The 22,701-nt window shown below is 32.8% G+C and overlaps 1 protein-coding gene across 2 annotated transcripts in view; it reads right to left on the bottom strand.

Annotated features, from left to right (window-relative positions):
• Positions 1 to 22,701, bottom strand: part of WWOX (WW domain containing oxidoreductase) — a 1,126,590-nt gene that overhangs the window by 741,532 nt on the left and 362,357 nt on the right. For both annotated transcript variants that reach the window (XM_031957170.1, XM_003758363.4), the window contains exons 7-8: positions 9,758 to 9,943; positions 2,927 to 3,191 (exon numbers count right to left, since the gene is read on the bottom strand). In XM_031957170.1, coding sequence (XP_031813030.1) covers positions 2,927 to 3,191; positions 9,758 to 9,943 — 451 coding nt within the window. The remainder of the gene's footprint in view (positions 1 to 2,926; positions 3,192 to 9,757; positions 9,944 to 22,701) is intronic.

The raw sequence follows: 22,701 nt of genomic DNA, 5'->3' as shown, positions 1-22,701 counted from the left end.
CAATAACAATGCCCATGTTATATATTTCTTCTAATCAAAAGACAGAAAATTCTACAAATATTTAAATATTGACTCTAGCAGTCTATCTGATGGAGTCATCATATTAACTAAAACAAGAGCAGGAGGTCAATGAAAATACTGATTAGTCAGTAGGGGTCGCTACATTTAGAATTAATTCATACAAGTTTCTTATTAGTGATTATTATACTGCAGGAGGCCACAATGGAAAAAGTAATTAATTTCAAAGTGATAATGCATTTATAGCAACAATTAGAAATGTATAACTGTAAAAGAGCAACATTTAAAAGACAGATTACATTTAATAAAGTTGCACAAGAACATCCAATTGTAAAATTACTGATCTGCAACAATATTCCTTAAAGAGGCACTTAAAATAGCCTGACTCCATGAAGGGTGACCTAATTACTGTAACTAAAATCACCCTCGTCACAGCAAGTCACAGCAAATTAAAAAAAAGGTTGATATTAGAATACTGCTGTTTAATACTTAAGAGAGAGAGCTGAGCCAGATAACCGGAGGCGAGGTTCCCTAGCACAGGATTCCATCCTGTTTAGCATTCCCTTGACCTTAGGAATGGAATGTAAGAAGTATAGCAACACTCATGTCAAGAGAAAATGAATCCAAGGCTACGTTTGTGCTGGGCCACAGATCATTACCTAATGCCAATCCATCCTTTGGGGCTACTGGCTATGCTGTTAGTCTATCATTCATCACAAGTGAAGAAACTCGATTCTTGAATAGGAATTCTACCTTTTACTAAAAATGTATTACCTAAAGAAAGGAGTTCACATACAAATACATGATGAAAAGGGACGGTGCAGTAATGACAAAATATGACAAATCTTTTGTAACATATTTCAAAATGATGGAAATCTCAAACATCACTTTTGCTGTCAAATATTAAAATATTCACTTCTAAATATATCTCAAAGAAGAAAAAAAAATGCACTCTGTCATTCCAGTGCACTCCAAAAATACAATACTTGAAATATTTACAAATATAGGAAGAAAACAGATTATGATTAAATGTTTTTTCCTTTGTATCTACAGAGCCTGGCATAGTACATGGCACAAACTGGTGCTTTTTGTAGGATGAAAAAAATGCAGACAGTCTATCTCCTGAATAGTCTTACACTGCTGATAAAACCATACATTTTGGTTGTGAATACTTATGTTTCCACTTCTAGAGAAGCAAGTAATTCCCACGTTTAAATCTGGATCATTCTTTCTAAAGTGTTGTTATCCAGAAAATTTCAATACAACATATGTGTCTGTTCCAAATTCTAGTTAATACACTGAAGGACAGACTTTATTTTTTGACTGTTTCTATTCTCTTAATGTAAGATAATATAGTGAAAGATCACTTAAAAATTGAGGCTTAACTGGGCATGGCAATGATATTCTATTACCAGACCATGCTAGTGAATACATCGAAGAAACAGGGTTTTTTAATGTTTGGTAAAACTTTTTAACTCATCTCCTACTGTTATCTGATCCATTTCATCATCTATGTAATAAGTCTGTTAGTCAAGATATAAGATGCAGTTATAGCTAAGATATAAAAACATTGCCCCATCATATGACTATTATAAAGGATGATAACAAGAGGAAATTTTAATGTACATTTCTTTCATTTACCCCAATATATGTAATAGTAATACATTATACAGAACAACTGAGATCTACCATAATACTAAGAATTGATTATTCTACTTATATTTAAATGCTGGCAATCAAAAACCAAAACCAAAGATGACAAAACCAAATGCCCTCCTTATTCATGGTAACCCTCAAACTGCATTCATGTGAAAATTATAGGACTTAGGCTACCTTTGACATTTTCTAGAGCTTAAAACTAGAAAATGAGGCTAAAAATTAACTGGCCACATTTGTGCATCTTTTAATTCCATTAAGCATACACAAGATATATTGTCCATAAATTCTGCTTTTAAAAAAGAAGACTCTACCTCACAGCAAGAGACTTCAAGTGCCAAGAAAACAGTAATAAGCAATGATTTTCTTTCTATTACTAATAAGGAGTGGGAGGAAGGTCAGGAAAAAAGCATTTAATGTACAATGAGCTTTTTGTGTCTAGTTGTGAAGCTTACACAAAGGAGTCAGCTCCACCAGTTGATACAAACATGTACTCTGTGCAATTATAAACAAATATCTGAATGCTACATATTTCTTTAGCAATCCAAAATACTTCAATAACATGTTGAAGGGAAAAATGTCTGTATTACTGGATTGTCAATTATCTGCAACAATCTAAGATATACAACCCCTATTCTTCCATCTGTAAATGCTGCTGAACATGTATTATTCGGCCATCTAAGCAGTTCATGTTTGGCATCCTTAGTAAGCAAAATATCTTTCTGGCCAACGAAGAGTTCTCTAGGAAAGGTTTCTACCCTTCCAAAGATTTCAGAAAAGCCAATATGGTTTCCCAATTACAATAAAGGAATTATGCCCAATGATATTTTGACAGTACCCCCAAAAAACCTGTTTTTATCTCAACACAAAACTGTTATTAAGTGTCCTATGCATCAAATCAGATTTGTAGAATGGGTCTGAATAAGCCATATATCAATTAACAACAAATATCATGTAATTTTCATTAAAGTATCCAGCTACAGTTATCCCAAAATTTAAAGACTATATATTGCAAACCAATATTTTAACACGGCCTAAGAGTGAAAGGTTTAATCAGAAATATATCTAAATATGTTCCCAATTCTATCATATTGTAGGCATATACCTGACACTGTGATTATTATTAAAGTTATACTTATTCATTATAAGATGCAAAAGGTCAATGAAAACATACATATCAGGATTTCTGTTGCTTCATGCCCAGGATGTTAAAATGGATTATGTATAAGCACAACATAAGTTGGTCACTTACCATAGACTTGGTGAAAGGCCGGGCCAAAGTAAAAAGCAGGGTATACAGCCACCAGTTGTGATGAATGGATGAGTACATCATATTTCCAGGATGAACAGCATTGGATGTGACTCCATGGGGAGACAAGCGGCAGTGAAGCTCATTAGAGAAGAGTATATTGCAGAGCTTGGAACGGTTGTATGCTAGCATGGCCCAGTACTCTTCCTTAGATGGAGAAAGCAGGCTCAAATCAAGTTTGCCTGAAGAATCATTAATATCAGTAAATCTGAAAAACAAAAAAGATAATTTAAACAACAAAGAAGACTAACTTCCTTATGATTTCATTTTAATAGAAATAGTATAAACACTTTAAAACTATTGATAAAATACATGTATAGACTAGCCAAATACCAAAAAAAGTCTCAGTCATGAGATCAGATGGTTGTATTTAATTCTTTTGAAGAAAGGGAGAGGAATTTTTTTTTAAGAAAGTCCTTATATCCAAAAATGCATCATAAGAATTAAAACAAAATAAAAATTATTTAGATGGATGGAAAATTATCATCATGTAATAGGAAGAGATAAAAAATTATATCAAACAATGCTATAATGTGAAGTTCAAAGACAAAATCAAGGGGATACAGATGGAAGCTCAGCCTCAATTTTTTGGGGGGTGGCTGATGAATTTTCATTATGAGCATTTATATCTGCCTAAACAACAGAACTTGATTTATTGTGTTTTTGATTTCCTAGAATTAAGAAAATCATTGATATAATTACATTTAAAAGTATATTGTGAGTTTTCAAATAAGAGATTGTTAAATATTTATTAGAACACCTCAATAAAAGATATAAATGCTAAAACTGATCTTTTCATTTACCAGCTACTTGAAGTTCATTTTTTTTTCCTCTTAAAAATGAAGTAGCACTACTTGGCTTTCCTTCCTTTCAGAAAATCTTAAGAGTTAGAGCTAGAAGAGTGCTTAAAGATCCTCAAGTGTATCTTTCCATACCTATCACTTTACAGAACAGAGGCCCAGAAAAATTACATGATTAACCCAAATTCATAAAGATAGAAAGTATTAGTCCAGATTCAAACTCAGGTTCACCAAATTTGAATCTATGGTTCTTTCTGCAGCATCATGCAATAATCTCACAGAATTATGAGAATAACTTTATACACTGTAATGTTCTGGGAAAAAAAATGAAACCACTGTTGCTCTTATGATAAAAAAAAAAAAACCAACCCCATCACATCCAAAGATCTACCAAATTCTTCATAACTCATCATTCGTGTATATATAGCCATCTTTAACATGTCTAGGGAAAATTTTTCAAACCATGAACAAGAAGTTCAAGGATTATTAAATTAAATGAAAGGGAATATTAAATGATCATAGTTTTGGAAGGAGAAAGACATCACATTCCTAACCTTTGACTGGGTTACTTTGGATTATTTTATCCAGGAGTAGAGCACTGTATATTTTAGTTTGAGCATCCAAGTAAATAGAAATGAGTCTTGCTGCCTTGCAGACTCTTTTTGAGATTAAAAATTAATGATTATAAAGGGGTTAGACCCTTGGTAACTTGCCATCAATAGTCTTATGCATTTAAAAGATAAATGTAAACAAAGCCCAAATGAGTTCTGGCAGAGTATAATGTTCTTAAGTACCCCCATGGCAGGATGGGACACAAATCAAAGTAACTAGTTGATGTTTTATAATTGGGTCTGACAGAGTCATTAAACACCAGCTGTTTGTTTCTTTTCTCTGCCCCCCCTCTTTTAATAACAACAAAGTACAGAAGGTCCTAAAGAAATTTACACTAACAAAAGGAATTTCTGGGATGGTCTAGGCTCTATTAAGAGCTCTTTACAGTTTGGCTTCATAAAATTAAATTTGCCTTTGCATAGCACAATAAGAACACTTTTATTTTATACTCCATGTTTTCTAGCGTATTTTCCCTGAAATCCAAAACAAAAGATAATTGAATATGACACAATATTACTTTCCTGGGAAAATGCATTTTGGGAGATGAAGATGCCAAATTATGGCAGATGAAAAATTAAGTTTATTTGAAGATCGAAATAAGCATTTTCTAAAATCCAGTTCAAGAAATCTTTTATATGAAAAAATCTAAAGCTCCATAGGAAGGAAAGATCAAAATCAGAAGCTTCATCAGCTCTTCATATCATCAAGAGTTCAATTCAACATGATGAACATTTATTAAATTTACTGTCTGCCATACACTGGGTTAGGCTCTGAGGTAGCCAAGTAAACATGAAAAAGCCCTTGAACTCAGGGATTTTCACTCTACTGAATTTAATGCCAACTTTTTGACTTTCTGACTCCATTTTTAGGAGACAATTCTTCAGCTAGTCACCAAAAGACAGGCTTCTAATTTAATAAAGCTAAATTATCTATTTTACCTAAATATATCCAAGGATTAAAGAGAATATGAAAGAATTAGAAAATTATAGTAATAAATACTGGTTTGAATTGATAGAGTAATAGAGCTGGTAAAGATCTCAGGCATCGGCTAGCCCTACAATCCTTTTTACAGACAAGGGAAATTTAATTCAGAAACGATAAGTGATTTGAGCAAAATCACAAAGAGTTAGGAATCAAAATGATTTCTATAGGACTAGTCAAGGTACTATAGTTAATACAAATTCTGTTTTTGCAAATATGCCAACTTAATTACTAATTTAGCATTAAGGAGTTAATGCTAAGAAGATCCAAATACAAAATTACAAAATCAACCACTATTTTATAAGATTCTAAGTTCATCACTGGGCAGTGATTTTTCTAATCTCCTCTGACTTCAGACAAATTTTACTACTACTATACTTTTTCTAAGTATAACTTAAATCCTTCACTTTATTGGTAAATAGGATACTGATATATAAATTCTGTGAAGAAGATAAAATCCCTTCCTGCTCCCTGACATGCAAGTTAAAGTTAAATAATGCCATAACAAAATATGATTCATCCAATCTAAGGCTTGTCCAATTGATCCTAAGCTGCAGGTGGTAAAAAATACAAGATAATAATTGCCTCTCTAGCCCTCAATTTGCTAAAATTCATTCCTTTTACTTTATGAGAAGTTTTCTTATTTAAGATCTGCCTATCTCTTATCATTGTAACTTTGTTCTAAGTCATTTAAACTCAATCATTTCCTCAACTCACTAGACAAGATGATCACTTTCCAGTTCCATATACTATGATTCTTTACTTCAACAAACATCTAATATTTATGAAAAATATCAAAGAAGGTAAAATAGAAAATATTCTGAACTTTGGATAGAGAGATTAGCTTCATAGCCTCCCATGCTTGCTCTTACATTACCACAGTCTCTTCCTCTTGGAAAATCATTTCATCCCTACAGTTGACCTCTCAATAGTGCTACTTCTCTCTGACTGGATAGAACCTGATAAGGCCTCCACTGAAGAAAATGCCCAGTTCTGGCATGTGTTCATTTCTTGGAGGCTGCTATACTCCAGGGCTTTCTCTACCATGCCCCTCGTGTAGAATACTCCCATCCCTTTCAGCTTCCTATTAGAATTTCAACTGGAACTGGAGGTACAAAAGGAGGAAAAGAAGCTTTTCTGTGTCTGCAAGATAAATCAGGCTTCCCCAAAGACACTATTGTCAACCTTACAGTTCCAAAACTGAAGGAGCAACTAGGAAAGAACTATATGATATCTACAACTCTCTATATGGTTAAAAGTAATGATTATCAAATTCCAATTATTCTAGCCTTCAATCAAGTTCAATCAAAGGGAAGGCAGAGGCTTTTGAATCTTGAGTAACTGGTTAAATCTGATTTTAGAGGAGATTTTAATTGTCCTACTTGTAACAATCCTTTTGTCATCAATGTTTTTTAAAGCATCAAAATAAATAATTGGGTTAGTTTCTAGGCAGACAAAAGCAAGCCTATTCAAGTCATAGTGTTGAATTTGCCTCCAAATTCTCTCTCTATATGTGTGTGTATATGTGTGTGTGTGTGTGTATTTCTTAACATAGCTACACCTAGCTATTACACGAATTTTTAGTCCAGTGTTATTTTTCCATTCTATTCTAATTGTTATCTGAAAACTTTTCACAAGGAAATAAGCTGCTCATTCTAACATAAAGTCCTTAAGATATTCAGGAACTCAATTTACTTGCACTGATTCCTGAGAAGTCACTAAAATATAGTGAACAACTTGGGAAGGCTAATAAATATTTTGCCTTGGGGCAGTCAAGTATAATATTTTCTGCAAACATAGGACTTTATTTTCCCCCCCTAACGGGGGGGTCTTGACTCCAGTGAAAAGATTCAGCCAAGGTTTATATAGGTAATTAGATATCAACACTTCCATTTTACATAGTTTAAGTCTCTGAGTTCTCAAGTCATTGAATAGGTACTTCCACAGAATCAGATTCAGTGTATATACTTGTTCTTAATAGATGGTGAAGTGGTGGGAGGAAGGGAGAGAGGGAGAAGAGAAAGGAGGAGATAGAGAGATTGAGACAGAACCACAGACAAAGAGAATGAATTTAATAGACTAACTTTTTTTTTTTGAAGCATGGATATTTATTCTAATGATCTTAACTGAGTCATTGTCAAAACATCAAAGTAATGGTACAGAAGACAACGAGCTAAAAACAATGTCACAAATGCTATAAATGAACAATCAGCTAAATACAGTTGCAACCAATTCTGTGATATCATGATCGAGTTTATTTATAATGCCTCAGAGAAAGTCCTGGACTAAGAGGCAGATGTTGAAGTTGTAGCTCTAACACTCTAGAATCATTGGCAAGTGACCACATTATTCTGAGTTTCAGATTCTTCATCCTTAAAATAAGGGTAAAAATACTGGCAGTGCCCATCTTACAGACAAAATCCCAAAGCAGTATAGAGATATAAAGTCCTAAGATTATAATATAATAATGACATCATTACCATAATATAATAATGACATCATTACCATAATATAATAATGACATGATTAGAGCAATATTAAGCATGCTGATATTTCGGAATAGGGGAAAACAGAAATCAAAAAAGGTCAATTGATATCATTCATTTTATGGAAGTGCTTCTCACCACATATTCCTTCTACAAATACTAGCTGAGCTAATTTGTAAACCAAGGTTATTTCTCTAAGTTCATCAACTGTAAAAGAAATTAAGATTTGGATCTCTAAGGTAGGAAAGAAATAGATATGTTAGAGTTAAGAAAAGAACAAAGATATCGTGTGAAATACCATTTCAGATACAAATTTACAAAGGGAAGCAAGCAGCTGACAATTCAACATAATCTCCCATTAAATAACAGCTCATTTAAACATATCCCATTGTGCCCTCCACATCTGGCAAGTGATTGGAGTTGGCAGATTTATTTCCAGAGCTATCTGGCCTGCCCCACAGTAGCCTCCCTCATTTTGGAGCAAGGCTATTCTACTTTCTTTAACAAACCTGATGTGATTCACAAAGATAAGGATGTACAGATTTTGTTACCACCTAATTATTAGATGTTTCGTGTCTTTTAACACGAGGGAGGATTATTACCAGCATTTTCTCCCACTTCTTTCATTTCAGCCGTCATAAATTTTAAATGGCAAAAGTAAATCTAGCTGCAATGTGTCATTTATACCCTAAGCCCCTGTGTTTGGAAGTGATAAAGGTTTCAGTCTAACCCTTGGCTGGTCTCTCTCTTCCAAGTCCCAAGGGTTACATTTTATGGAAACATGATTAAAAAAATAAGCTTCATTCTGGGTCACTAAAACATTTCAGGACTTAAGAAAGAAGGAGGTGGGAGGTGGAGAGAGAAAACTGGAACAATTTTCCCCCCAGTTGCTCTATTCAAGGTAAAAGCTCTTAGCCACTGGGAAAATGTGAAATAGAACTCTCCCAAGTATTTATTAAATTGAACTTCACCTGTTAACTCTTTTGTCAGCATGAATGACTTTAGACAAATAGGGGTTTATGCAATCCAAGAAACAAACATGTTGAAATTACGATGAAATTTTCAAGTGCCTTTTTTAGTTCACTGCATATTCTCCTAATGGTAATAGGAAAGAAGTGCCATCTGATGTTTTAATTGAAATTTTAACCAAAAGAGGCATGGCCAGATTTCTAATATGTTCTAACTACAGTACTTCCCTTTCTACAATTACACAGCTAATGTCTGCATTGAATTCCCTAATTTCTCATTATAAAACAATTGGATTTCATCTAGCAGTATTTAATTGCATTGTTTCTCCTGCTAGAATAACTGCACATTCTTCTTGGTAGGAAGTTGAAGTTGTTGAATGACAAATCAATAAAGGTCATGCCATTCAGATTTAATCAATTATTATTCCATCTCTAAGCAAAATCAATGAGGGAACTGAAATGTAGTATAAAACACACACACACACACACACACACACACACACACACACCAGAATTTCTACAAATACTGCCCAAGACAAAAAGGGGAAAAAAAAAACTTGAAATGTCAGCTAAAGATCAGTAAAATAAGGTCCACTAAAAACTGTATGGAACGCCTCATCATTGTGTGAAAACCAAACCTGGATCCTAGAGGCCATTCCAATGAAGCAGAAGACAAGACAGGTTCTACTGTGCTGGAAACATATGTATGTTATAAGTCATGCAGGGGCTTTAATAGGTATCAAAGGAGAGTGTGCAAAAAACAAAGATTTAAGGCTCTTATGGAAGCAAGGAAGTTGAAGAAAATTTGGGAATCTGAAAATTATTTTCACAGCTAAGGAAAATCCCCAATGTGTGGAAGGAAAAGTACACAATGTCTGCCCATACAAGTAGGGGGTGAAACTGAACAAAGAACTATATAAAACCTACCTATGAGATTCGGAAGAGACAACAACCACGCGAGCTGGGGCCGAGCGACACAACAGGTCCTGAAGGAGCTGGACAAGATAAAAATGGCCCAGGTGATTCACCTGGAAGGTGGTCTCGAGATGGTCTTTTGTGAGGCTCCAGGGTAGGGCAAAGACAGCAGCATTGCAGACCAGCACATGCAGAAACCTGAAAAAACAAAAGTTGGCGCTAGTGATATCAGGTGTGGAACGGAACATGTCATTGAGTTAGTTAAACAGATCATTTTGTAACCACCATTTCTCTTATAGCTATAAAAAGGGGTAAATTCTTAACCACCTGGCCACACAAGACACATACAAAAGACAACATTAGGGATTAGATCCAGGATATCAATGTTTAGAGAACTTACAAGTAAGGGAACTTCCTTTACTAATGCAGTATGGCACTTCCTCAGCAATACAGAAAGTTTTTGGTTTTGTTTTTGACCCTATGACTCTATTTCTAAATATATATTTCAAAGAGATCAATGACAAAAAATGGGGAAGGAGCTGTCCTTTCCCATAGATATTAAAGTATTTATAGCAGACATTTTTTAGTACTAAAAACTAAAAGAGTAGATGTATATTTACTTTGGCTAAACAAATTGTGGTACATGAACTTAATGGAATATTACTGTTATGGAAAGCATCAAATATGATGAATACAGAGATAAATGGGAAGGCATAACCATGTTGAGTGAAGTAATATGAAATAATAAAAACAGACATGTTGACTAAGACAATGTCAACATAAAGAACAGGAACAAAATCATAGCTGAATGTTATGATCTTACAAGTAACAAGAGTAACTTCAAAAGATGAGACACACTTCTTTGCAGATCTTAGGGATAATGGATGTGGAATACTACATATATATTGTCAAGACTTTTTTTTTCCAATGTAGCGGTCAGATTTGCTGAATATTTTTTCTCTTCTTCTTCTCTCCCTCCCTCCCTCACTTTCTCTACTTCACTCTCTCCCTTTCCCTTTCTCCCTCCCCACCCTCATTAAAATGGTGTACTGAAAAATAAATTTTACAAAGCTATGAAGTTAATTTAATTTTAAAATGATTAAAATTTTACTGAAAATCATATGATGGGAAAAAGAGTCTCTGAACCAAAAATCATCTCAATATCCATTTAGTTCAACTCACAACAAAAAACAAGAATGTTATGTAATTATAGAATCTCAGGGATGAAAAGAATTTCAAAAGTCTTTTAGTTCCATATTTGAAGAAGAATCTCCTCTACATATTAACAGACAAATTTCTTAGTTTAAATACCCTCAGATGGCACAGTTTCAAACAAGGAGGTGTCTTGTCCCCTAAAGATATTCGCTTTTAAAGATTACTATATTAATACATTTTTTAACATAATCTTTAGACATGAATGCCTTAATATTAACATAGATGTTAACCTAAAACATTTTAGAATTTAGGTAATATGTGCTGGAGAAGAAAAACGAATAGTGTTCTCGTTCTTTCCTTTGTTGTAATATTTGTTTTTGTGGAACCTTCTTACACATCTGTTGAAATACTATGTCATTTCTGGGCACCAAAGACTCAGAGTTTCAGCTGTTTAAAGGGAATAAAAGAATTAGTCATTCAAAATGCAAATCTCATGGCCATGTGGTTGCATGGGTTATATGGAAACTGTGTCGCTTAATCTGCTTTTTTTTTTTTTTAATGGAACCTTTCTAAAGACTTAAAATAGAGAAACGATTTTGAATATTCTTCAAAGTTTTCTTTAAATTCTTCAAATATGGTATCATTAAAAGGGAAAGTGAATAAGGAGCTGGTATATGCTTATAAAGATAAGCTTATCCATACTAATGTTACTAATTGATTCTGTGTAGTTCTACATCAAACAAAATAATGTTACAGGGGATAGTTCCACTGGATTGTTTATATACACTCAATACATAATATGATTGTCAGGAGACTAATGTCAGGGAAATTAATGTTTTGAGGGTTCAATCTCTAGCTCAGCTAATTGAGGATCTAGTGATCTGACAAGTCAAATGACATGAAAATTGGGGAGCAGAATGTAAAAAGGTAGATCGTGTTCCTAAATGTAAGAGGGCTTACATCTGTCTTAAGGATATTATCTTGACTATGGTAATTGGTGAAATGGGAAGAGCCAGGAAATCAGTTTTTGTTTATGATGGAGTCAAGAATCAGTGAGGGAAAAGAAATCAGGGAGGGGTGATTTTAAGAATGAGAATGATAGAGGGAGGAATGTGTAACAAAAAAGTGTGTGATCACATGGAAGCTATGAATCTGGAAGTAGATGGTTTAGATGCACAAAAATATGCTGCTAAGGAAGAGATCTTCAGACAAGGTGAATTTACCCATAGGATGAACCTGAGCTCACCAATAAGATACTATGTAAGTTGGATCCTGGTGTTTACTACATTTCCCTATGATTTTTAGATGAATAAGAGAAATCTAAAATGATGCTATATTTGAATGGCACAATTGTTTCTGCATCAGTATAGACAGTATATGTCATTGGCTTATAAGACAGAGAAGAAAACACAAGTGGACCCAGAGCATAGAGGGTGATTAAAAGCAATGAAAGTAGGTAAGTGGGCCTATAAAACAAGATTACAGACAAATCTACATGTAATATATGTAATATTATTTGAGAAATGACAAGGGGTAGAATAATAATAAATGTTTAGATAATGATTTAAGGTTTGCAAAACAATTTACATAGCGATTTGATTTCATTCTCACAAAACCAGCAAGGTCAGCACTATAGTTGCTATTACAGACATTTGTAGAAGCTATGCCAATGTACTAACCCTGAAATTTCTTGTGAACAAGATAATCTCAGATTTAAATTCTAAGCTGATAATTTGTGATACAAAAACTCTTCTTTGTGATCATTATAGCATGATCACCTGATACAGAAATGGTATCAGTAAGTAGATTTTTACATTCATGGAGAAACAGGACAGTAGAAAACCTGGGGAAATTTGAATGTTGGGGTTTTCTAAAATGGGTCCACCTCAGAGAAGGGCTCAAAAGACATTCATGGATGTAGGTGCCTAAAGAATTTCAAAAATGGTCATCACCATCTACTTCTTTGGTACTGTCTAAATACCTACATTCTCAGGCAGCTGATAGGACAGAAAGTTGATATTCAAAACAATTCCAGAGAGATCAGATGGGACAAATATTGTCACAGCAGAAAAGTTACTCAAGTAATGGGATTTCTTTGGAATTGCATAGCTAGGGCACAAAAAAAGGGCTTACCTAACTTTCCTAGTCTACCTTCGTCAATGCAATCCTTTGTAGAAGGGTCAGCTGAGTTAATGTCAGTTCAAAGGGCTCTCCTAGGTCCCTGCTTTTAGAAGATGCCTAGAGGCAGCATAAGAGTTAGAGAGGCTAAGACCCTCATTAGGAATTTGGACAGAAATTACTACCTTTTTGCTCTGGCAGTTCAACTGCCTGAACTTCCTACCTGTGCTAACAGCTTTGCAGAAGCAATCTATTTGTAGCTAGGATTTCTCATTTTTAGAAAAGCAGGAACATGTAAATAAACTTGAATAATACGAGAGGAGTGAGTACAATGAAAATGTCACACATATGAATATTTTTGTTGCTATTTTTCTCTGCTTGTCTATGCAATATGATTTTTAACTCTTCCTCTTTTATTTTATGTTGCCCCATTTTATGCGCTCTCAGGTTTGGTTAGATTGGCCTCCTTAGTTTTTCCTGTGACACAGGAGGAATGTTTTCCCCCCCTTCTTGTTGCATGACTTTCTTTAAGACTTAGCTTAAGCACCGATCTCAGCAAGAGATTTTCCTAAATCTTCCCTTCACCTCCTACAGACCACAGATTCTAAGTCATCTTGCATATATCCTATATATCCATCTTGCATATATGTCCTACATATCTCATATGTATCTATTTATCTACATCTAGTCTTCCCCCATTATAATGCAAGCTCCTTGAGGGAAGGTATTATTTGCCATTCTCTATATTCCCAAGAAGTTTAGCTCAGCATTTAATAAATGTTTGTTGATTAGCTGAAAAGAATACATTACTTAGAAGTGCTCTTTTAGAAAGGGCTTTAACAGAAGATTGGGGAGGGGGAAATAAAACCCTACAGAAAAATCAAAGTCTGATAGTTACTTGTCATTCTGGTCTGAAGGTATATCCACAAGGCATGAAACTAAATAACTTAGTGAAAAGACTAAAGTCCAGCAACAGAAAAGCCCTGAATGACCCTAGAGTCTCTCCTTACACTCCAAATTCTTACAATCAACATTAATGTTAATTGTGTAACCCCAGAAGCCAAATAGGTTCCCTCTACCTAAAAATTGTCACCCTCATCCATTTAAAAAAAACAGAGACAAGGATAAGAAATTGTATAATGCCTGCTTCTTTTAATTGTGAAGTCAGTCACTTAATTGGCTTATACGTTTGGCTCATTTTAATGAGGATTTCATTATTCTAATGGTGTTTTTAGCAATTTTTTTTCTTACTAAAAGCCATCACAATTCCAAAAGCTTAAAGATGATGAATATTTACAGAATATCAAAAGGGATTTCAAACTACAAAGGCAAGCTGCATATAAAAATAATATAATTTCAAATCAAATGCCATTAATCAGCATATTTTCATTAGTGTTCTGTTCCCTGGTCTTCCTTAGTTTTCAGTTTTTTAAAAAAAAATTATCAAGTACTTTAAACAGCAATTAAAAACAACGATTAAACATATATTTCTGTATAGCCTATTTCTTTGACTATCTGTATCTGAAGAGCTTAAATTTAGAGCTGGAAAGTCCTTTATAGATAACCAAATCCAACCTCTTTTGTTTCATATATGACAATATTGAAGGTTAGAGAGTCAGATATTTTCTATCTTTATTGGCTTCTTTTTATATGCTCATTGTCTTTGTGTGAACAGTCCTAATTCTGGTTCTACTCCACTCACTAAATATTCTACTACAAAAATCCACTCAGGTGCTTTTCTTTATAAAATATTTACAATTTTCAACCTTCACAAAAGCCCAACTTTAATGTCTCATCAAGGAAGAGAAATAACCCTTCTTCTTTCAACACCATGAGAACAGAATATAAAATGTGTCAAGTTCTCTACCATGGTGATAAAATTTCTACTGGAATCTTGGCAATGGAGTTATTGGGCAGTGAGAGTCTCAGCTTGACTAAATAAATATAGAGAGGTTCATCAACAGATAATGGATTATTTGGCCTTGACAATCTATGAAATAAAGAAAAATATAAATTAAGCATCAGCCTCTGCAATTCCCTTATATTTTTGTAGTAACTGTGGCAAATAGAAGGGAGTATATTAAGAATAACAACTATTAAAATTCTAAGGGTACAAAATTTGCCCCTTAGAATCATCCTGTTGATATCCAATTGAGGAACTAAATCACACAATGTCATTGACATTCTGCCTAAAAATGCTATAAAAGGTAAATAATTTGCAATGAAATGGAAGACTTGTGGAGTTTCTCTATGGAGAGAAAAACAAAAAAGTTAGTAAAGTTGGTTTCATCATGAGCTCAAAGGAAACAAGAAACATACTTGATCTCTTCTCCTTGAACTGCTTATGATGAGTATAAGAAAAAGGACAACTATGAAATAAATACTGATATATCAAAATGTGTTATATAGGAAGAAGTGATAGACAAATTTTACAAAGAAATTGATAAGAAGCTTTCAGATTTAGACTAAACTGAGATAATTTAGTAGAACACAATCTTCCTCATTTTACCAAGAAAATTGATGTCATTTATCTTTTTATTTTTTATTAAAGCTTTTTATTTACAAAACATATGCATGGGTAATTTTTCAACATTGACCCTTGTAAAACGCTTTTTTCAAATTTTCCTCTCCTTCCTCCCACCCTCTCTCCTAGCTGGCAGCTAGTCCAATACATGTTAAATATGTTAAAATATATGTTAAATCCAATATGTGTATTTCTATTTATACAATTATTTTACTGCACAAGAAAAATCAGATTAAGAAGGAAGAAAAAAAAACCTGAGAAAGAAAACAAAGTGCAAGCACACAACAACAGAGAGACTGAGAATGCTATGTTTGGTCCACACTCAGTTCCCACGGCCATCTCTCTAAGTGTAGATGGCTCTCTTTATCACTGAACAAGTGGCACTAGTTTGAATCGAGATCATTTATCTTGAACTCTCTCTGACATCATTCCCTATTCAGTTGTCCTTTACTCCAGTTTCTAATGAAGAAATGGCCTTCTCCTGGTCAAAACCAACTGCTCTGCTTTACACATTGGTCCCATTTCATCTCATCAACTCTGATAGACTGCTCCCACAAGCATTTTCTCTCTTTCTCTAAAGCTTGAATCTCTCCTGATTTATTGATTCATTTCTTACTACCTATAAATAGACCCAAGTATATCCTACCCTTAAAAAAAAACAACACTTATCCAACTCTCTTGTTCTTTAAAGCTTTCTTCCTTTAGCATGCCTTTCTTTCATAGTAAAATTTCCAGAAAAATAGCCTGCAATCATTGCCTCTACTTTTTCTCCTCTTGAATCTCTCTCAATGTTTTGCAATCTGACTGAATTCAAACATTATCATTTAACTAAAATAAATCATTCTTTCAAAAATAATCTGCTATCTCACAATTGTCAAATATTATGACCCCCCTCCCTTAGAGGTTACTTTGTATATCCCTCTGTTTCATCTAGGACTGCTGACCACTATTTCTACCTTGATTCTCTCTCCTCTAAGGAATAGGTTTTCATGACCATTCTCTTTCTTGATTCCATATCTCTTTAATTGTTTCTTCTCATAAACCTTTACTGGGTCCCTGTCAGTATCCTGTACACTAACTGTAAGTATGCTCAAAAATCTGCCCTAGGCCTTCTTCTCTATACATATACTTTCATAGTGACTTCAACAATATGGCATGATTTGAATTTTCGTCTCTTCACAGAAGAATGTAGGATCTTATATTCTGTCCTGAGTTCTATTCTGACATCACAAAATAAGTACTGGATGTTTCTACCTGGATATCCTACAGATATAACAAACTCAGCATGTTGAAAACAAATCCATCATCATTCTTCCAAAATCCAAATTTCTTCTGAACTTTTCTATTTCTGATGAAGGTGTCAACATCCTTCCAGCCAAGCAGATTTGCAAACTCAAAGACATCCTCATCTCTTTGTTTTCCCTCACAACTCTACACGGGCAGGTACCAAGTTTTATAATTTCTACTAACAAAAGAGGTCTTCTGATGAATCTCCATCTCTCTCTATGTATACAACCATCAAATAAATTGATACCCTTAACACCTCCATAAGTCTATAAAGTGAGGTCAAGACCCCATGAAGGGAAACAGCCTGCACAACCAGCTGGAGGATAAGAAAGTGGGCCACATCCATTCTATACTATAGTCCATTTAGGGGCTTATCTCTGAAACAAACAGGCCTTTCCTAGTCTCCCTACCTACTAGTACATCTCCATACCAAATTGTCATTAATTTGCTTCGTATACATTTTATATATACTAATTTTGTATTTGCCTATACTTAAATATGGGCATGTGGTCCCTGAATAAAATGCAGGCTCCTTTAGGACAAGATTGATTCATTTATTTCTTTGTGTCCCTAGCATTTAACAATGTCTATCAACCTAAGAAAAAACTTAGTTTTTTTTTTTTCTAGAAAAAACTTCCAAACTTAGTGTAATGGAAGAATATGATTCAAGTTCAAAGAAGAAAATAAGACAAAGCTTTATAGAACTCATAAAAATTATGACTTTATAGAATATTAAATTTTAAAGAAACTTAGAAAGTGCTAAATATTAGTTCCAAACAGTTTACAAATATGAAACTGAATATATCTTTATATAAGAAACAATGATCATTATAAAGATAGGAGTCATTTCTGAATTACCTGTATATCTATCTATCTATATATCTATATAAATAGATATATAGATAGATATATATACACATACATATAGTTAGAGCTTCCAATTCCATGAAGCAAGATGAAAATCAATAACAAATGAATATAAAAGGATAAAAATAAGACATGATATATAGTTTCAACAGCTCCAATCTAACCTTTTAATAAACCTATTTACAAAGAAAATCAGGAATTAACATTGGGGAAAATATCAAAATTCATGGTTATCAGGTTCTATAAAATTATAATCGGGATTAAGTAGCCTCTATGATGAAGATAGAGTTAAATAAGACAGGAGACTGAAGTAGCTAAGGAAAATAATTGTTCTTTTTTGATAGTTTTAAGAGTGAAATGGAAAGGAAGAAGAAAAGTAATACACTAGAATAAAAACAAGCGAAAAGGGACAAAAGTTACTATGTACTATAACTGGGATACTCAAGGAAAAAACACATACACATATGGAAAAAGCAGCAGTAGGCATTATGTGAATCTTAATTCTCCGAATCAAAAAATGAGGGTTCCACATATACAAATATATATACACACACTTTCATGCTAATGAAGAATTTGGTTTTATAATACCTTAAAGTCAATATGGAAACAGGAATAGGGAAAGAGAAGAGATGAGTTTTAGGTAGGGTTAAGTTGGAAAAAGAATCATTACAATTAAAATAAGTTTCAAGATTTGGTAGTAGACCATAAAGGTAGGAATAAAAGGAAGAAAAATAAGAACAAGAAATAGGGTGTAGAGGAAAGGAAAGAGAGAAGAGACAGTGGAGTAGAAGCAAATCATTTCATTATACTTTACTAGTACTTATAACATGCTTTCTTTTCTTTTACTACATTTGGTTGGGGGGGAGGGAAAGAGAAGAAAATACCTAAAATGATACAACAGAGGGCAATCCAAAATTAATCATTTTAACTGTAAATGTAAATGGTAAATTTTCCTTTAAAATGGAAGAGGATAGCAGGATTAGAAAAAAAAATTTAAACAGAGATTGATACAGAGTTTAAAGGACAAACTGCAAGAGAAATTCTTATGTATCAAGTGATCTCAGAAAAGCATGGACAGCAATCATAAACTTAGAAACAGAAACAATAAAAAAGATATAGTTAAAAGATATAAAAAGAAAAAATAAAAATATATTATGCTGAAAGCCACTATAGACAATTAAATAATCTCTCTCTTTCTCTCTTTATATATAGACAGATATGTATTCTATTATACATGCATATATATAAGTATATACCCACATGCATATAGATCAAATGGCATAGTACTTCTCTATTTTAATTTAAAAAGTTATATGAATCACTGAGAAAAAAAAATACAAACTTATAGAACATTAATGCATTCCTTTCAGACCTAGGCAGATTCAGCAAAAAAAGATAAGCAAGAGAGAAATTAATGAATTGAAGAGAATTTTAGGAAATAAGTACCTATAAGTACTGTAATAATTAGTGATTGGGGTTAGAAAAGAATATGCATATTTCTTAACTGTACTAAGCATGTACTCACATGTGATATGGCATAAAAACTTCAACAAATGTAGATACATTAACCACAATTATTAACAATTATATGTCTATGAAAAACATTTAAAATTAAAGAAAAAATTAACAAGTTGAAAACAACAAAAACTCCACGCTCTATGCCCCCAAACACCCTTTTGAACTGGTAAGTAAAGGTAGGTATTTTTTGAACTGGTCAAAAAATCATTAAATTTAAAAGAGAGAAAAACAAAGCCCTCATCATTTTTTTTTAGATAAAAAGATACAAGTAAATTTAAATGACTATGAAATATTACTTCTCACACAGCAAATAGTAAAAACAACCAAAAGTTACAATAGTGTTGAGTTTCTATATATAAAAGTATATTAAACATTACTTCTAATATGAAAAATTGCTAAAATGTTTTTTGGAGATCATAACACCACAATAATCATAAAGTAATTATACCCTTAGATCTAATAAATGCATTATTGGGCAAATACCCCAAAATAATAATAGATATTAATAAGGAAAAAGTAAAAATGAATAAAGACATTAAAAATTCAATTTCTAAATCACTTCACTTAGAACAACCATACAAGGCATATAGGACTAACATTATTACCTCCATTTTACAATGCAAAGTAAAACTGTTAGGTAAAATGACTTATCTAAAGTCATGTAGCTAATAAGGAGGAAAGTCAGAACTTAAACTCAAATCTGAATATAGATATAGTGTCTTATAATTTGCAGAACTAATTTTATAAGTTTTGTCTTAAACAAGTATTTAAATTACATTAAATAATTAACTATTATGAATAACAGATAAACACAGTCATTGCTGATAGAATTAAGAACTCAGAGCATTTTTGTGACTTGTAGAAGACTACAAAAAGTCTTACAATATGTATTAAAAGTTGCCAAAATAATGACATCCTTTGCCTCAGTAATTCTACTGATATATATATACTAATATATATATACTAATATATATATACTGATATAATATATACTATAATATATATAATATATATACTAATATATATAATATATATATATATATACTAATATACTCTGAAACTATAGTTAAAAAAAAATCTCTTCAAAAATTTTTGAAGAAAGCAAAACAAAAATAAAAAACCTAGAAGCATCCTAAATGTTCATTAGTAAAAGAATAGTTAAATAAATTGTGGTACATTGATCGAACAAAATAAACAAGATTAATAATTTAAAAAGGGAACATAAAGAAAATTCAAAGGAACTTTATGAGATAATATAAGTATTGTTTTTTTTAAAAAAATTAGAACTAATTCTACTGGGTCTATATCTCAAGAAGATAATCAAAGAAGGAAAAGAACCCACATGTACAAAAATGTTTATAGCAGCCCTTTTTGAAATGGCAAGGAATTGGAAACTGAGTGGATGCCCCTCAGTAGAGAAATGACTGAATGAGTTGTGATATATGGATATAATGGAATATTATTGTTCTATAAGAAATGATGAGAAGGTTGATTTTAGAAAAGCCTGGAAAGACTTACATGAATCAAGAGAACATTGTACATAATAACAAGAACTTTATGTGATGATCAACTATGATGGATTTGGTTCTTTTCAACAATACAGTGAGTCAAGGCAATTCCAATAGATTTGTGATGGAAAGTATCATCTGCATAATGAATGTGAATGAAAGCATAATAGTTTCACCTTCTTTTTATTGTTGCTGTGTTTGTTTGCTTGCTTTTCCTCTTCTTGTGTTTTTCCCCTTTTGATTTGATTTTTCTTGAGCACATGATGAATATGGAAATATGTTCAGGAGAATTACACATATTTAACCTTATCAGATTTCTTGCTCTCTTGGAGGAAGAGAAGAGGTGAAGAGAGGGAGAAAACTTTGGAATACAAAGTTTTGCAAAGGTTAGACAAATTATCTTTGTATGTATTTGGAAAAATAAAATACTATTTAAAAATTAAAACTTTTTTTAAAAAGTAGAACTAAAAAGGAATACACAAAACTCAAGGTTGTAAGAAAAAAAATGGATGAGAATGAATGGAAGAAAAATCCAAAAAGGGCTTAGAATTTGAAAAAATGAAAATTCTTGTGATGTTTTCTGTATTAAAATTAATTTAATCTGAGTAATTACTAAGCAAAAAAAAAAGATGTTTAAATTGATGTTTAATGTTAATTTTTTGATAAAAAATCTAACTTTAAAATTAAGAGGCTATATTAATATTTCATCTACTGTCAGTATTTCCTAATTTTTAATCCCTTGAAAATATAGTCATTTGCTGTAATTTTATTATTCTTTAATATAATAGGAGATACTGAATTAACAAGGTTCATTAATAATGCCTTTGAATAAGATGGAGAACAAGAAAATTTATATCAAATATGAGTCATATTCCTTCTTGCTGTACTGTCTCTGCTGAGATAACTCAAGGTGGTTCAGATGATGATAACATTTGGAAAGGTAGATGGCCGCACTCTAGAAACAGCTCTGCAGCAAATGTCTCCTGAGTTAAAGAACAGCTGTTCAATGGCAGTACATTTTAGTCACCAGGGGCACAGGGTTTCAGTCAGTGCAACAATGTAAAAATGCCTTGGAATACTATGACAGGTTTTCCAAGATGCATGAAGGCACAGGTCACATCTAACTTCATCACCTCATGTATCATACTTCAGTGAAATTTAATTGGCAAAGCTAGTAGAATGTTTTGCTATTTCCCTCTTCAGTTGATTAAGGCAAACAGAAGTTAAATGAATTGAGCAAAATCATACAGTTAAGTGTCTGGGGCCAACACTGTACTCGGGTCTCCTGACTCCAAGCCTAGAAGCTCTAACCACTTAGCCATCTAGCTGCCTATAAGGAACTCACCAATTCCCAAAACAATCCATTTCAATTCTGTTTCACTCTGTTAGAATGTTGTCTAACATTGAGCTGACATCTGCCCATCTAAAACTTTAAATCATTGATCTGATTTCTAATAATTTCTAAATCTAATCTCTTAATCTAAATATAATTTCTAAAAATTAGGGATAAGGGAAGAACAACTCTGAATCCTCTTCTACATGACATTTCAAATACTTTAAGAAAGTTATCAGTTCCTTTGAGTTTTTTCAGTGCCTTTAACTGATTCTCATAGGACATAATATTAATAATAATGATGATGTTTATATTATACTAATAATAGAGCAACAACAGTAACAACAGTAATAATTTAAAGTTTTCACAGCATTTTAGAGGGTAGTTTTTCAAATATTCTCAGAACAGCCCAGGGAGATAGAAGGCTATTAAGATCTCCATTTTACAGAGAGGGAAACAGGACAACAAAGGTTAAATGACTTGATTGAAGTCAAACAGCAAGCATCTGAAGGTAGGTTTTATCCCCTATCTTACTGACTCCAGATCCAGTTCTCTATCCATCATGGCACCTAACTGCTTCCAGCATCATTTTGACCTTGGTCATTCTACACTTGATCAATGATCTTCCTAAAACTCAATGCTGCAA

This window comes from Sarcophilus harrisii, chromosome 2 (genome assembly GCF_902635505.1).
Source record: "Sarcophilus harrisii chromosome 2, mSarHar1.11, whole genome shotgun sequence".
Classification (NCBI taxonomy): domain Eukaryota; kingdom Metazoa; phylum Chordata; class Mammalia; order Dasyuromorphia; family Dasyuridae; genus Sarcophilus; species Sarcophilus harrisii.
This window is presented reverse-complemented; position numbering and strand designations above follow the sequence as displayed.